Genomic DNA, 14,818 nt, shown 5'->3' with positions numbered 1-14,818 from the left:
TAGAGAAAAGCATAAACACTGTCAAACACCTTGAAGTTATTAAATAGTTTATTAGATGTTAAATACATTCTAGAGACTTATATGAAAAATATATCTTTTACTATGTATAAAAACACACCAGACCGAGATCAGTGCTTTGAGTTGGCTGCAGTTCCCTTCTCATCCCTTTTATTATAAGGCTACTGCTCTAAAAATAAATCAAAGTATCAAAATGCTGGACTTGGACTGTAAAAGGTTTAACATTTTATTTAAAGTTTCTAAAACTCACTGAATGTTTCACAAGGCTTCTTCATAATCTGATGAGTTCAGTGGTGCGTTTACAAGCACTTAACTAACAGTAGTAACCTCGTTAATTGAGTCGGTGCCTGTAAATGTAATCCATGGGTCTTCACTGTTTTGAGCTGACCACCAGAATATTTGGTCATTGAAGGAAACACAACATGGGAATGATCAGTCACAACTCTAATTTCACATACAGCCTGAAACATACCCTGTAGAGGTCCTGATCAACTTGTGAACATCAGATGAATCAGTAATTAATATCAAGATAAAGTGCATTCATTCTCTGGTGAAACTTTGTTTTGGTTGAAGGGAGGCTCGGCCTTCCTGCTGCCTCGTCATTGGTCCAACGATCATTTAGAGTGAGAGGCACAACGCAGATAGAACTCTTCTGAACAGTGAGACTGGTGTTTGCACTGTAGATCAGCCATAATAGCCTCTGTGTTACACAAATATCAGTTATTTGTAGAAAAACGTCACTGCTCTGTATCTTAGATCACTCCCGTCAGTCGAGCAGCAAGCCACAGCTGAGTTATTTGTTGGTAGCTTTTTCAAGTTGGCCTCTGATTTGTCCTTGGTCCTCGCTTGCGCCAGACCAGAAGTCTGGGTTGTCTTTGTACCATTTGACTAAAAGACACACACACAAAACACAGAAATTAACGTTAAATATTTCATTAATTATTCATATTTAATCTGTAAAGATGCGTGCGTGCATGTGTGCGCGAGACTGCGTTACTGCACCGGTCTGCCTTATGCCTTCAGCCCAGGACACGGCTGCTCTCCAGCCCAGCTGCTGCAGCTTCTCACATGTGATGGGGTAGCGCAGGTCGACACACGGCCTATAGGGAAGAGGTCAAAGGTCATGTGTTTGATGTTTTAGACGTGCATAAATCAAGGACGTAGTAGTAGATTCATGTGTGTCTTGAATGACGTGTCGAGTTGGCCTATCATATTTTAGGTGAGGTATGCTGGGATCTGTTGAGGGGCAGGTTTAGTTTTTAGTAAAATATCTATATTTTAGAAATATTAGTATTATAAAAACTATTAATAACCATGAATACAGTCTCAAAAGGATTTGACTAGAAAGGAGTTATGCAAATACAGACGATTTCCCATTTACCAGCAGTGAACTTGGATCCAACAGCTGTGGTCTTGATAAAGTGCAGTTATTGGCTTCACACACAGTGATAGACCTCATCATGATGGGGAAAGAAAGTTCTGAAGATGAACGCCTCCTATAGCTGCTCCCACAGCAGTGAAATGGCAATGGTCTCCTTTTATAGGCTTTGTGATGTCATGCCCGCAGGCGTGGGATCCTGCAATCCCTTGAGGGGCTTTGGCCAATAGAAATCCTATTCTTTATTTGGTTTTAACTTAAAAGTCACACTTATCCGCCTTATCAGGGTTCTGGTCCCATGTGTACACTGCTTCTTTGTTTCCATAAAGTAAGAACCTCGAAATATATCAAGTGTTAAGAGTTTTGGGGGGTTTTATGTATAATGAAGCAACATGTAGGCCTCAGGAGTGCAGGATTTTTACCTTATTGATTAGAAGTAAAGTAATTTATATTAAACTATCCTTCCTAAATATTAATTTGAAGCCGACATTAAGCTTAAAAATTGTGGCATGTCTTACTTGCTGTAATATTGATTGTACTTGGTAGGCTTTTGTTTATTTACAGCAGCTATGCGTGTTGTCATGACAGTAGCAGAACAAAGGAATTTTAGTAAATGCTCATACATACACCACTAGTTTACTCACCTGTCAGGCACAAACTCAAGCCAATCCTTTACCTCGGAGTCAGGCACGTTCTTGACCTAAAGGAACATATGCACAGTTTTGTCATTAAAAACACCTTTCATCTTTAAGGGCTGGGTATTGACACTATTACTGTGTGTGTTTCTGTGTGGGACAGTTCCCAAACCCACCATTTTAACAAGTTCCCTGGCCAGTTGCACAATGGGAATCTCACAGCTCGTTCCCACGTTGTAGATTTCTCCCACAGTCCCTTTCTCCAGAACCAGCAGGAAGGCGTTGACGGCGTCGTCGACGAACAGGAAATGGCGGGATATGGGGAGGGTTCCCTGGACGGTGCTGCGGCAGAGAGGAGAGGGAGAAACCCAGATTAGAAACTAGATTCACTCGCTTTGTTTTTCTCTTATTGTCAGGCAAATGCTGAAGCTGGATTACAACCGCAAGGTTTCTTTCCAAAGTAAAGCTTAAACAAACCTACCATTTCTTGTTCATTTGCAAGAGGGTGAGAAACCTTGGAATGACCTGAAAGATCGAGAAGATGATTGATGCCGGTTTTAATCAGGGAATATCTTCATCCCTGTAACCTGATGGTGTGTTGAGTTTCAGTAAAGTGAAGGATCATTGCACGCTTCCATTTACCAGGTGCATTTAAAACCAGCAAAATCTGTGAATGTAATTGTTCTTAATAATTAAATAATAATTAATCATTCTGAATGTGTCGTCGAAATGCAGGACACATTTCAAACCACTCCACAGTGATTATGTTAACGCCACCGGATGTTTGCAAAATAAATCAGACACAAGCCTCTTGACAAAGCTAGTTCTGCTACAGAAAGAAAACAATGATAAACATTTACTACGAAAGTCAGTTGTGGCTCCAAAATGTGGAATTGTGCTGAAGGGACTGATCATGGATGGAAATGTTAACAGGAAAGTCAGGGTGCTGTACCTTCTCAGTGTACTGCCTGGGCCCGTAGATGTTGTTGCTCCTGGTAATGATGATGGGAAACTGGTAACAGATACACAGAGCAGTGTTTAACATGCAAAGAAACAAACAAAACCTGGACTAAGTAACTAAGTAGAATCACATTTGAGACCAGTTTAAAGATCAAAATTAACCAAACTTGAAAAATAAAGTGTTTCTCCTCAGATATACTGTAGGTAATTACAGTACTGAAACTAAAGAAATCCAACTGTGTGTACTAGCGAAATCTCTTTTTGTCATATTGTTTAAATCTAGTGTGAGCACACCCTGGAAATGCAGAAAATATGCAACATTAAAATGCAATAAAACCAACATGGCTGCTGCTCCCACACACATATGTTTTAACATATACTTATAATTCTGTTTAATCATTTTAGGGCTGCTACATTTTCTTTCATGATTAATTACTCAGCTGATTATTTTCTAGATTAATTTCTTCATCTTCGATCTGAAAAAATCCCCATCCCAGTTTTTAAAAACCCAAGGCGACATCATGAAAATGCTTGTTTTATGAGGCCAACAATCCAAAATCCACAGATAATGAGTTTACTATTGCAGCAAATAAAAGCAGCAAATTCTTACAATTTAAAAGATGAAATTTGGGAAAGTTTGGCATTTTTGGCTTCAACAATTAGTTGATTATCATTAGAAAACATCCTGTAACAAGTGAATCTCTAAGATGAATGTCTTCAGTTTCAGATCATTTAAGCTTCTTAAAACCCTGTTCATTCATGTCATTTAGAAACCACTTCCCAGCCTGTGTGTGTGTACCTTATATTTGTCCCAGTAGGATCTGACCAGGTACTCTGCAGCTGCTTTGGTGGCAGAATATGGGTTGGAGGGTCTCACTGGACTGCTCTCATCAAACACCTGCAGAGAACAGACACCCAATATCCAAAGTCACAAAATCACTCAAACACCTAAATCCTTCTATCAAGTGACTCGCTGTTCGTTTGTTCGCTGACCTCGTCGAGACTGGCTCCGTACACTTCATCTGTGCTGACGTAGATGAAGCGTTGTGGCGGGTGTCGGGCCTGATGGGCGGCTCCCAGTAAAACTCTTGTTCCTTCAATGTTAACATGCTGGAAACTAGACGGAGTTTCAAATGACGACTCTGAGCGAGGGAAGACAACCAGTATATATAAATGCGCGAGGCACAACACAGATTATTAACATAAACAGTAAAATCAGCCTGATAGATAAATGTTTGAACAAGTGCTGCTCACCGACATGTGTTTTGGCCGCCAGGTGAAAGATCACATCAATGTTTTCTGTGTTGAAAATGTGATTTACCAGCCGTGAGTTACACACATCCCCCTGTTAAAGAAAGTGTTATCTTTAAATAGTTATACTACTAGTTATTGTAACAGTACAAATGTTACTATTCTCTGAAACTCCCTAAACTGAACCTTTTGTTACTGCCTGCTGCTCACTTTTACAGCACAGAGGCTGATCTCTGCTGTTACCACATTAATGCCAGCAGCTCTCACCCTGATAAAGCTGTAGTTTGCTCTGTCTTCAACACTCTCCAGGCTCCTGGGGCTGCAGCAGTAATCCAGCTGGAAGAGATCAGACTTTTCACACACGAGAAAATACATTCACTGCTTGCCCAGAATTTTATATTTGCTAAAAAAAAAAATCATTATGGAACTGTAACTCAAAATATCTGAATGAATATATCTGAAATATGTACATCTGTATATTCATTCGTTCTTTTGTGGACAAGGACAATGTCATCCCTACCACACACAGAGTGAAGACTCACATTATCCAGGTTAATAATCCTCCAGTCAGGGTGTCTGTAGACCAGTGAACACACAAGATGGGAGCCTCTAAAGAGAGAGAGATGGGGAGGTGGATCAAAACCTGTGTAGTAACCAGCAGTAGGAAAATGTTCAAAAAGCTACCAGTAGAATTTGAATAATTCTGATTTTGGCGCACACCAAAAAGACACTGCAGCTGCAGTACCATTGTTCATTTTTATCCAAAGAACTAATTCAGTGATTTGTAAGCTGTATAATCACATTGTGGCTTTACAGGCCACACGTCATGTGTAAAGGTATGCCTACCTTACAGTACAGCAGCACATTTTTCACTTTTCTTTCACTTGCTTGAGAGCTTTTTCTTAAGATGTAAAAACATTAAGTGCATCGAATGACCACAGCAATTTAATCCATCCCGCAAAAGGTAACGTAAAGTATACTTTCATAGACAGAGGTGGAAAGTAACTAAGTACATTCACTTAAGTAATGTGCTTAATTTCAATTTTGAGGGACTTGCACAGTACTTGAGTTGCCTGCTACTTTATATTTCTACTTTACTACATTTCAGAGGGAAATGTACTTTTATTTTGACAGCTATAGATACTATCTACTTTGTTTATTAAGATTAAAAACCCATAATAAGTTATTGCACACCAGAAAGCCGTCCTGACTGGTGCATCAGATTAGGAAAAATGTACATTGCAAATGCTGCATAACAAAAGCCTACGTATAATAAGTATATTACATATAATTCCTTGTTATATAGTTAATTAAATCACCCACAGTAAAATAAAAAAGCATATTCGGCTCCACCACAGCCAGCTAACGTTACAACATTAATAACGTTATGCTGCTTAAGTTATGAACAGCTTTAAGAGGTGTTCGTGTAACTTTAGTAACAGCGAGAGGAGTCAAGTTAAGATGAATAATGACAATGATCGAGTCACATCTTCTTTCTTAATATATATACTTTGAATTCACTACATGGACTCACATGAATCCAGAGCCTCCAGTCACCAGAACACTCCTGCTGAAGTCCATCCTGGTCATCAACACTGAACCCCGGCAGCTGTCAGTTCAAAGTAAAGTTTTATACAGACATAATAACAACATATTAATCGTGTTTATAATCCATTGTATGAATAGGTAGTACAGAAGTTCTCTATTTTCATCAGTACAGTAGATGTATTGTGGAAAGTGCGACAGTTGCAGGGCGTTTTACGACAGTGTTGACACGTTGAAAATAGGCGGGACATCTAGCCCTCGTTTCCATTCTCTGATTGGTTGTCGTGTATGACGTATAGAAGTACGCGCTCGTTGATTGTGTGAATCCTAAATCAATCAAACTGCCAAACAACGCCGACTAGGCAAAGTGAAAATAAATATGTAACGTCCGGAAATTAATATCAAAATAAGAGCGTTTCGTAAAAATTTATTTACTATCTTAAAAAACGGTTACGTTGGTTTTATTTGGTCAAGTAACGTATTATTGTTTAAAACATCACATATAATGAACAATAAAGCATACTTTCAATACTGTGCTGTTAGTTACTCACACAATTCAGTGTTTGTTCAGTGATTTTGCAATCCATTACATCTTTAGTTTAATCCCTAATTTAATATAAAGTCTTGATGTTTTTGCTACACTCTTATTTGTTGTTCTTCTTTTATTCCCCAAAGTGAGTAATAGAGATTTTATTTGAAGGGCAGAAACACCTAACTTCCGGTGTGATCCTGGGTAACTTTGGAGAAGCTGGTTGACTTCTGGCTTCGTGGCTCATTGAATTCATTCGCCAACTATTTGTCGATAACGTTAAACTGCATACGGGGGAAAATGTATTCATTAGCCGCACTTGTAGCTGTAGTTCTGCTCAGTTCGGAGGTTTTTGGGAAAACTGTAACGGGACTTTTTAAGAGCGAAGCAGCGAGACAGCAGAAGGGCCAGTTCATCACTAAATTCATGTACCAAGGTAACGATGCTGATGTGCTGCTGCTAACGTGTCATTACACCAGAGACAGTAGCTTATTCAGTTTTCACTTTAACGCGGCGTGATGTGTTTTCTTAATTTTTTATGTACTAGTGCTAGACTGTATCTGACAATGGCTCCACTAATGATTAACATCACTTTTAATAACCGTACTTTGCATATCCTCTGTTTCTTTCTTTGTTGGCAGTTATTATTAGAGAGATATAATTTGCAGCATCGTCAGAGTTTAAATTTTATTTTGAAGCCTTTGCTTATTTATGGTGACTTTCAGTGAGTGCTCCAGGACACTATATATTGAGATCAAACCTATATATATTGATGTTAACCTATATATCTATAATATACACCCATCCTCTTGAACCCCTACAACAGCTCCAAGGCTGTCCTTTCACCTGCACCCTACTGCAGGATTGAGTGGTTATAAAAGTGTGAAGCTTCTGTGGAGGTCAGAGAGGAGACATTCATTTAAATCTTGGCTCTTTTTTATAATTTGGCTTATTTTGCTGTTTAGTTTCAGCTTGTCCTGAGATGAACTGCAGTGAATGTCAGTATGTTTGAAAACGAAACTGACATAATCCCTCCAGCTTCTTGAGATGCTTCTGAATCACAAAGGGGTATGGGTGGAGGCAAAGCTGGATTCTAAATGGGTATAACTGCCAAGTGGCCCCATAACTCCAGGGGCCCCCGAAAGCTACAGGCTCTCTGCTCAGCTTGTGCTTATTTAATTGAAAACATGTTTAGGAACATGCACAAACAATGCTTGTGTTTCAATAGAAAACCCTGAAATATTGAATTTGTAATGATATAAAAGAGGGAAAAGCAGCTAGTAATCACATTTCAGAAGCTGGAGCCGGAGAATGTGTGATATTTGTGCCTAAAAATAGTTAAAACAATTTATCAATTAGCCTGTCATGATTTGCACCAGTAAAGCACAATTTCAGCAGACTTGATAGAGACATTAAGGTGGGTTCTGCTTTATTAAATAATCGTAAGGCCCCACTAAATTAATCAAACTACCACACAACTAATCTGGGACCAGGTTTTTCTTCTAATCTAAGAAGAAATCTAATAAATAATATAATTTGCATAAGAATCAGTACCATTGAACCTCTTGTCCTGTCCGTCTTTTTGTAGGTGACAACGGCCTGCTGGTGTGCAGGCTGGACAACTCTGCTCTGGCTACAGAGAAGGAGTCCAGGTTGCTGTTGTATCGGGATATGGACTCAGACCTGGACAACCTCAGCTGCCCTGAGAGGCTCGCTAAAGCTCAGTTCACCAGTAAGAACCAGGGTTCACTAATACAGACAGCTGATATGATGGATGTGATGCAGCTGTATTTATTTATTTTTCTTATTTCTCTGTCTCCTCCACACTGCCACATCATCACACTGTGTTTGTCCTCCTCTTCCTCCTCCTCCTGCTTCAGTTTCTCTCAATCAAGAAGAACTCAACCACACGATCCCTCATCAGTCCACACCTACAGCCTGGCAGGCCCTGTATTCTGACAGATACACATGTCAGGTAACAGCAGCATCACAAATTGCTATGAGACTAACCCACGCTTAACAATGAACAAGCTTAGTCTATAGGGAGGAGGCTGGTGGAGGGAGCTGTTTCAGGTTATAATGGCTGCTGTGTTTTTATCATAAATCGTTTTTTTGTTTAGCTGTTTTAACCTAACCAGAAAGCTAACCAGAGACAGCGTATATTCGTATTAGCTTTAGCTTTGTAACTCTATAAATAAGTTAGTAGTAATAGAATAGATTTAACTTTATTGCCCTCCAATGTTGAAAGCTGTCTTTGGTCCAACTGGCAGTTCACTAACAGCACATGACCACAACAATGACAGTGTGAATACTCCAAATAGTTAAATACAATACACATACATTTGTTAATAATCTTTATCCAGTTATTTTGCTGCTGAGTATTCCTCGTCTTGCTTCCTGTTTGTCTCTGCAGGAGAGTGCAGTGATACCTTCTTATGCTGATCTCAGTTTTACTGTCTTGCTGTTTAACGCCGACTCGGCGGGAAATCCACTGGAGCACTTCAGCGCAGAGGAGGCAGGTCAGACATCCAGAGTACTCCCATCACCACAGCTGTCAGATCTCAGCACATTTTGGCACTGCATTACTGAGCCTGCTAATTAGCTAATGTAATTATCCACATCCACTGCTTTATGCTTGTGTGGAGCTATTAAAAGATGTTTTGTGTTAAATATTAATAATAACGGTTTTCCAGAAGCTAGGTCAAATCTTTTGATACTCACAGTCTGCACAGATGTGACATTAGGGACTGTTCCTGAGAGATCTGCATTATTCATGTAGGACAAAAGGTGTCCTTCCTTGATTGTATCTCTCTCTCTCTCTCTCTCTCTCTCTCTCTCTCTCTCTCTCTCTCTCTCTACCAGGTCTCCAAAGTTTCTACTTCCTCCTGCTGCTGGCCTACTTCGTGGCCTGCTGTATCTACATCAAGCCTCTGTATCAGGCTCTGAGGAAAGGAGGTCCCATGCACACTGTCCTCAGAGTGCTGACCACGGCACTGGCATTACAGGGCTGCTCAGCTCTCTGCAACTACATCCACTTGGCCAGGTACATCCTGTAGAATCTGACTCACCTGCTGGGAAGTGTAAACCCCAGTGACTTGTGATTGAAATATTAGCACACCGATTTCCAGCCTTTTTTTAAGCAGCAATGTTGTTTATGAAATGTTTTTGCAAGCTGTTGGGAGACTTTATACACCTATAAACAACAAGTAGGATTGTTGTGACCGCAGATTGTCCTCGCTCGTTGATATGAGCAAGAAAATTAATGAATTGGTCTTTTTTAATTGTTAAATCTATCCATTAATATGTCTATTATTCCTGTATACTGCTGGGAAATACTGACTAAATGTGATTAGAATAGTAAATAATTCTAGGCCAAATCATCCTCATAGTTTTCCATCATACTTTCATACTTTAGTCGGTATTATCATGAAACAGGTATAAAATACCGTTCTATGTGGTATTAAAGTCAGAAAGAATAAGCTGAAATGAAATGACAGTTCAGTCTGTTGTCAGACTAGGTTGTAAAGTTGTATTGAGTTTAACTATGTCATACCTGTCAACAGAAGAGATTTGAAAATAAGGGAAGTTTTCAAGCACCCTGCTCCGGGCTGTCTCACCACCCCTACCACTGTCCACATACTGCAGTGAATCCTAAAATCACCATTAGGGAACCGCTTTAAAATATCAGTGCAACAACTATTTCCTACTTTAAGTATAAGTGACTACAATTAGGTGGTCCGACTGTGATACCTGGCTCACTGCATTATATAAATGAAAACTCTAAAAGGCATATATATTCAGCACTTACAAGTTTATGCATTAGAAACTTGAATAAGGATATGTATACATCACTTACACATTAGGCTCCAATTGTGATTCTGAGAGAGGTTACTGGTTAAGTAAGCCAACTGGTAGAAGAGAGTGATTGTATTGTTGGTCCCAATACCTGCACAAAATTATAACCTTTTAGGCAGCCTGACTGACTGACTTCCCGTCACTGGATGCTTTAGCTAATGTTGTACATAATGCCAAAAAAGGCCCAGCTGGGTTTTTTATTTATTTATTTATTTTTTGGAAAGGTTAAAATTACGGGAGATGTATGGGAAAAATATTCAAACGGGAGGACGGCGGGTGAAAATGGTAAAATACAGGAGTGTCCAGGAGAAAACGGGAGGGCTGACAGGTGTGCTACACATATGAATTGGTACTGAGGAGAATATAAACTGATGTACTCTAATGTTTCCTGTTCCTGCTCCCATTGTGTTCTGCAGGTATTCCAGGGATGGTGTTGGTATTCCAGTGATGGGCAGCCTGGCAGAGTGTATGTTCCTCTTTCTTAAATATGCCCTTTCTTTCCATCCACCTATATTTTAATCTGCTTCTGAAGCTTGATTTAGTTATAAGAGCAAGAGGAACTTTATTGTTTTGCAGATTCAGTTGTACATGGACAACAAATTAATTGTTATGTTATGTGCACCCTCTTTTTTTCTACTCCATGTTCCCGGTGCAGTTTGGGATATGGTGTCCCAGGTGTCCATGCTGTACATGATACTGAGTCTATGTATGAGCTGGACCCTGAGTCGAGGCAGGAAGCCTCAGTCCAGACCTCTGCAGTGGGAACAGAGTCCGGCATCCACGGCGGTCGCTGTTGGTGGAGTCGTTACCCAGGTTTGCAGGATTACACTAGTATGTCAGGTTAATAATGGATTTTAGTGTGATATATAAGAATGATGCAGTTCAAGTTGTGGGATAAAAAGACAGTCAGAATTTGGGGGGAGTACGTTAGATTTGGCGTCTTCAGCATCAGAGACCTTTGAGAGGCACCTAATAATACTAGAGCTATTAAAAGTGAAACTCGTCTTCAGGGAGCGTTGCTGCTGTGGGAGCAGTATTCAGAAGCAGAGAGTGAACATCACAGCTACCACACCCAGCAGAGTCTGGCAGGTCTCCTCCTCATGGCCCTGAGAGTGGCCCTGGCCCTCCTGCTGGCCTCTGTCCTCTATCAGATCACATCAACTGAGAGGAGCACCCTGAAGAGAGACTTCTACCTCTGCTTCGCCAAGGTGAATTCCACAGTGCACTAACATACAGACAAACCTTCACCTTCAGTTCATCAGGTGCTCATGGGGTCTTCTTTGTGTTCTCTGCAGGGATGCTTCCTGTGGTTCCTCTGCCACCCCGTCCTCTTCCTCATGTCAGCTGTCTTCAACGAGCATCAGAGGGAGAAGGTTCGATGATAATGTTACTCCATATCTGCTTCATGTGTAAATAGGCAGCTGGTTTCTAACAAGTTCACCCTAACGACTCCAAAGAGGATGATATTGTATTTTTAAAGTGTTCCTCTGCACCCCTAGTGGCCAAATAACCCATGCTATCTCTGACTCTCTGTAGGTGGTGACCATCGGTGTGATCCTCTGCCAGTCCATCTCCATGGTGACCCTCTACCAGCTCTTCCTGTCTCGTTCTCTCTACTGGGAGGTCTCCTCTCTGTCCTCAGTGTCTCTGCCGCTCACCATGTCGAGGACGAACCACAGGGGGCGCTACTGAGCGCACCCATGCTTTACCAGATCATCATGAGCGAGGGAGAACATGCTACCACACGGAGGCTTGCCCTCCGTTAAGCTCCTTGAGAGGAGGGAGAACTTCTGAGCGTGATGAAGAAGCAGAGAAGACGAGAAGTCCTGTTACTGTTTCCTGCAGACAATTTAACAGGGAACTACAGCATGGGTCACAGAATGACCAGAGGAAGATATTTTCAGCTACACCCTACCTCTAGTTGCAAAGGATTTTTGACTGGAACATTACTGAGAGGAGAGATATTTAATGCAGGGCTACCTAGAGAGGGTGCTCCAGGCTTTCAAGTGGTTTCTTGTGCTCACCAAAGTACAATTTCAAAACTGACCAACACAAGCGTGATGAAGACGCCAACGTCAGGATTTTAGGATGCATGTGCTGGTGAGCTAGATGTTATGAAGAAAAGACTGACTAATGTTAGATATAGTTCCTTGCACACAGTGCAGCAGACCAGAGGTGGAGATGGTGGTTTAGTCATCAAGGACATAACCCACAATCAGCACACTTGAGAGGTTTGTTGAAACATCTCTGCAAGGACACAAATGCTCAAACATCTCTGTGCTCTCAGCTTTGATAATCAATCAAACAGTGGAATTACACTAATTATTACTATATAAAATAAAATGCAAAGCACAGGGAAGCATTACACCACTGCTTATCAATGGTGTTAGACCCAGGGGTGCAGGGTGGAAGGCATCCTCATTATTGAATTTATTCTGCTCATTAAACTACACTTGGATCAAATCACCAAAGAGAGAGCTTGTCAGATAGATTTAAGTGAGGAAAGCTTTTTTCTGTCTTAAAGGATGACGCAGGTATTACTCTGTAGTTTTCTTATTGTCAACAAATCCCAAGACTAAGTCCATGTCCCTACTGAAGCTGATTTTTTTAATGTGTAAATATATATATATTAGGGCTGGACCTGAATATTCGAATATTCGACCGTTGGGTACACATTCGATTTTCAATTATGAGATTCGATTATTAAGGGTTTTTTTCGCGCAGCTGACCGCCGACGACAGCAGTGAACGTAACACTCCAGTTCACATCAAAGGGAAAACGAAATGAAGCCCTCAGCTGTGTGTGAGCACTTTAAACTGAGTGATGACAGCAGTAGTGTGGAAGTTATGGCGTTTATTAATTTTACAATTGCTTAATTTCATTACAGATCGAAACAGTCAAATTTCCTACATTTTAAAATTAGCCTAATCAGTAAACTGTAGGCTGGAAACAAACTGACAACAACATAATGAACGCATTTAAATAAGCCTAATTATATTAGGCCGATTGTAGAAGAAGAGAATTTAGTCCCTATAATTAAAGTTAAAAATGAATTTTGCTTAATAACGTGTTAGATTTAGTGCTACCGAAAATACGCTCATCCCGTGCACTCTCCGCCTGGACCACGCCGGCGAAACTATTCTCGGATTCTGCTCTGGACCTGCTCGGATCAGACTCTGTCACTCTGGACTCTCAGCTACGGTTCCCTCTGCTTTGTACAGCAGCCACCAACCCAGTTCGACATGCATCTATTTTCACTCTGCCTCGCTCAATATCCGATCCTTTTAACCTGCAATAAATATTTCTCCCTTTCTTAGTCCTGTACTTGGGTCTGCTAGTTGCTATAACAAAGTTAAAAACAAAGATTTGGTAATAATCACTTACTTAGCCTAGCTGTGAGAATAAATAAGCGGAGCGCTCTCTCTCTTTCTTGCTCTCTCTCACACATTCACACAGACTTGCGCACCCATGCCGGCGTTATCTCTCCCTCATCCGATCCCCCCTCAAGCGAAGCTTCGATTATTCGCTCTTAATTACTATCGAAGCGTCGAAGCTCAAAAAATGCCATTAGGGCCAGCTCTAATATATAGCTATATATACACTCACCAGCCACTTTATTAGGTTAGTAGGATCAGTTCCTTGTTGGTCTTGGCTTTGTCATTGGATTTATTTACAATAAGAGAATAGATTATTAAATGGGTAGATCAATGAATCAGTAGGCTATGTGGTAAGATTGATACTCTAGACAAATGGATGGTGGTGAAGACACAAGTGGATGCAGATGGACAAATACAAGTAAAGGTGGATATACTGAGGGATGGACAGGTGGATGGATAAATAAAGTTTGGACTGATAGTTACAGTAAGTGGCCGGCTGGACAGCTGAAAAAAAAGGATACGTGTACTTTTGTCTTTGCCAATCCAAGTGATGTGCTCCCTGAACTTTACAGATCAAGCTGTACTTTGACTTATTTCTTTTCTCTCAACAGGAAATTCACAAGCTGACAGCATGAACTTATATAAACTGCATGACACACTGCATGCCTGATCCTTTTCCATTGACTGGAGCACCTGGGCTTTAATGCTTCAGCTCTGTGTGAATGGGAATAAAACATGACCTCAAGTGTGTTTTAACAACACAGCAGATCAGGAGAAACCAAAGTCTGCTAAGAGCTACAGACATGGCATCTAATGAACCCCACTATGTAAATACAATGATATTCCCAATTTCACACTCTTACTTTCTAAAATGATTCAGCTCTGGTATTGGCACATTGTGACTTCCTGTGTGTGCTCATTAACCGACCTTTCATTAGAGCCCAGTGGGAACAGGCCTGTAGTTTCATTTGACTTTGACACGTTTCGTATGCTGAAAAATTAAATTCCACTTAAACTGATGGCTGACATAGTTATCAGCATAGACATGTTTATTCATCTTGTATTTATTTTTCATAAAGCTAAATCAGGTACTGCACAGCATGATGGTTAATTTGAGTGTTTTATGAAATTACATTAATGCCTTTAAGTAGCTGTGATTTAATGACTTTATTAACCGTTCTTTGTCTGCAAAATTTTAAACATTTCCTCACGCAGCAGGTACTTTCAGTTATTTTGAGCAGGACCCATTAAAAACTGACAAGGGCTTTGA

General features: G+C 40.4%; 2 protein-coding genes across 4 annotated transcripts; one reads left to right on the top strand and one right to left on the bottom strand.

Moving 5' to 3' along the window:
• Window positions 1-30: 30 nt before the first annotated feature.
• LOC119903392 (dTDP-D-glucose 4,6-dehydratase-like) lies at window positions 31-6,000 on the bottom strand. 2 transcript variants are annotated; one of them, XM_038719527.1, is made up of 12 exons: window positions 5,777-6,000; window positions 4,785-4,851; window positions 4,510-4,593; window positions 4,246-4,336; window positions 3,985-4,133; window positions 3,791-3,889; window positions 2,984-3,043; window positions 2,513-2,556; window positions 2,208-2,373; window positions 2,041-2,096; window positions 1,021-1,118; window positions 31-906 (listed from the first exon to the last, which is right to left on the bottom strand). In XM_038719527.1, exons 1-12 carry the CDS (start codon window positions 5,830-5,832, stop codon window positions 812-814), a joined length of 1,065 nt encoding a protein of 354 aa, XP_038575455.1. In that variant the 5' UTR covers window positions 5,833-6,000; the 3' UTR covers window positions 31-811. The 2 variants fall into 2 exon arrangements, with proteins under 2 accessions (XP_038575455.1, XP_038575463.1); XM_038719535.1 differs by having other exon boundaries at window positions 4,510-4,578.
• Window positions 6,001-6,519: 519 nt separating this feature from the next.
• gpr180 (G protein-coupled receptor 180) lies at window positions 6,520-14,818 on the top strand. 2 transcript variants are annotated; one of them, XR_005444484.1, is made up of 11 exons: window positions 6,520-6,752; window positions 7,905-8,048; window positions 8,197-8,291; window positions 8,730-8,835; window positions 9,179-9,359; window positions 10,588-10,637; window positions 10,827-10,984; window positions 11,182-11,379; window positions 11,467-11,544; window positions 11,708-12,402; window positions 14,160-14,818. XR_005444484.1 is itself a non-coding variant. In XM_038719485.1 (10 exons), the coding sequence occupies exons 1-10, from the start codon at window positions 6,617-6,619 to the stop codon at window positions 11,861-11,863; spliced, it is 1,302 nt and encodes a 433-aa protein (XP_038575413.1). In that variant the 5' UTR covers window positions 6,520-6,616; the 3' UTR covers window positions 11,864-12,646. The 2 variants fall into 2 exon arrangements, 1 of the variants encoding a protein (XP_038575413.1); XM_038719485.1 differs by lacking the exon at window positions 14,160-14,818 and having other exon boundaries at window positions 11,708-12,646.

Source organism: Micropterus salmoides, unplaced genomic scaffold (assembly GCF_014851395.1).
Source record: "Micropterus salmoides isolate LMB-PRFRI ecotype aquatic unplaced genomic scaffold, ASM1485139v1 Ms_hic_scaffold_1, whole genome shotgun sequence".
NCBI lineage: Eukaryota > Metazoa > Chordata > Actinopteri > Centrarchiformes > Centrarchidae > Micropterus > Micropterus salmoides.
The sequence above is the reverse complement of the archived record's forward strand: the minus strand, read 5'-3'. Positions and strand labels throughout refer to the sequence as shown.

Excerpts from the sequence above, each read along its gene's own strand:
- gpr180 (XM_038719485.1), top strand. The coding sequence starts at position 6,617 with ATGTATTCATTAGCCGCACTTGTAGCTGTAGTTCTGCTCAGTTCGGAG. Across the intron at positions 8,049-8,196 it reads CGCTAAAGCTCAGTTCACCA|TTTCTCTCAATCAAGAAGAA; the intron begins GTAAGAACCAGG and ends CTCCTGCTTCAG. Across the intron at positions 8,836-9,178 it reads CTTCAGCGCAGAGGAGGCAG|GTCTCCAAAGTTTCTACTTC; the intron begins GTCAGACATCCA and ends TCTCTCTACCAG.
- LOC119903392 (XM_038719527.1), bottom strand. The coding sequence starts at position 5,832 with ATGACCAGGATGGACTTCAGCAGGAGTGTTCTGGTGACTGGAGGCTCT. Across the intron at positions 3,044-3,790 it reads CCTACTGGGACAAATATAAG|TTTCCCATCATCATTACCAG; the intron begins GTACACACACAC and ends ATCTGTTACCAG. Across the intron at positions 2,557-2,983 it reads CCAGGCAGTACACTGAGAAG|GTCATTCCAAGGTTTCTCAC; the intron begins GTACAGCACCCT and ends TCGATCTTTCAG.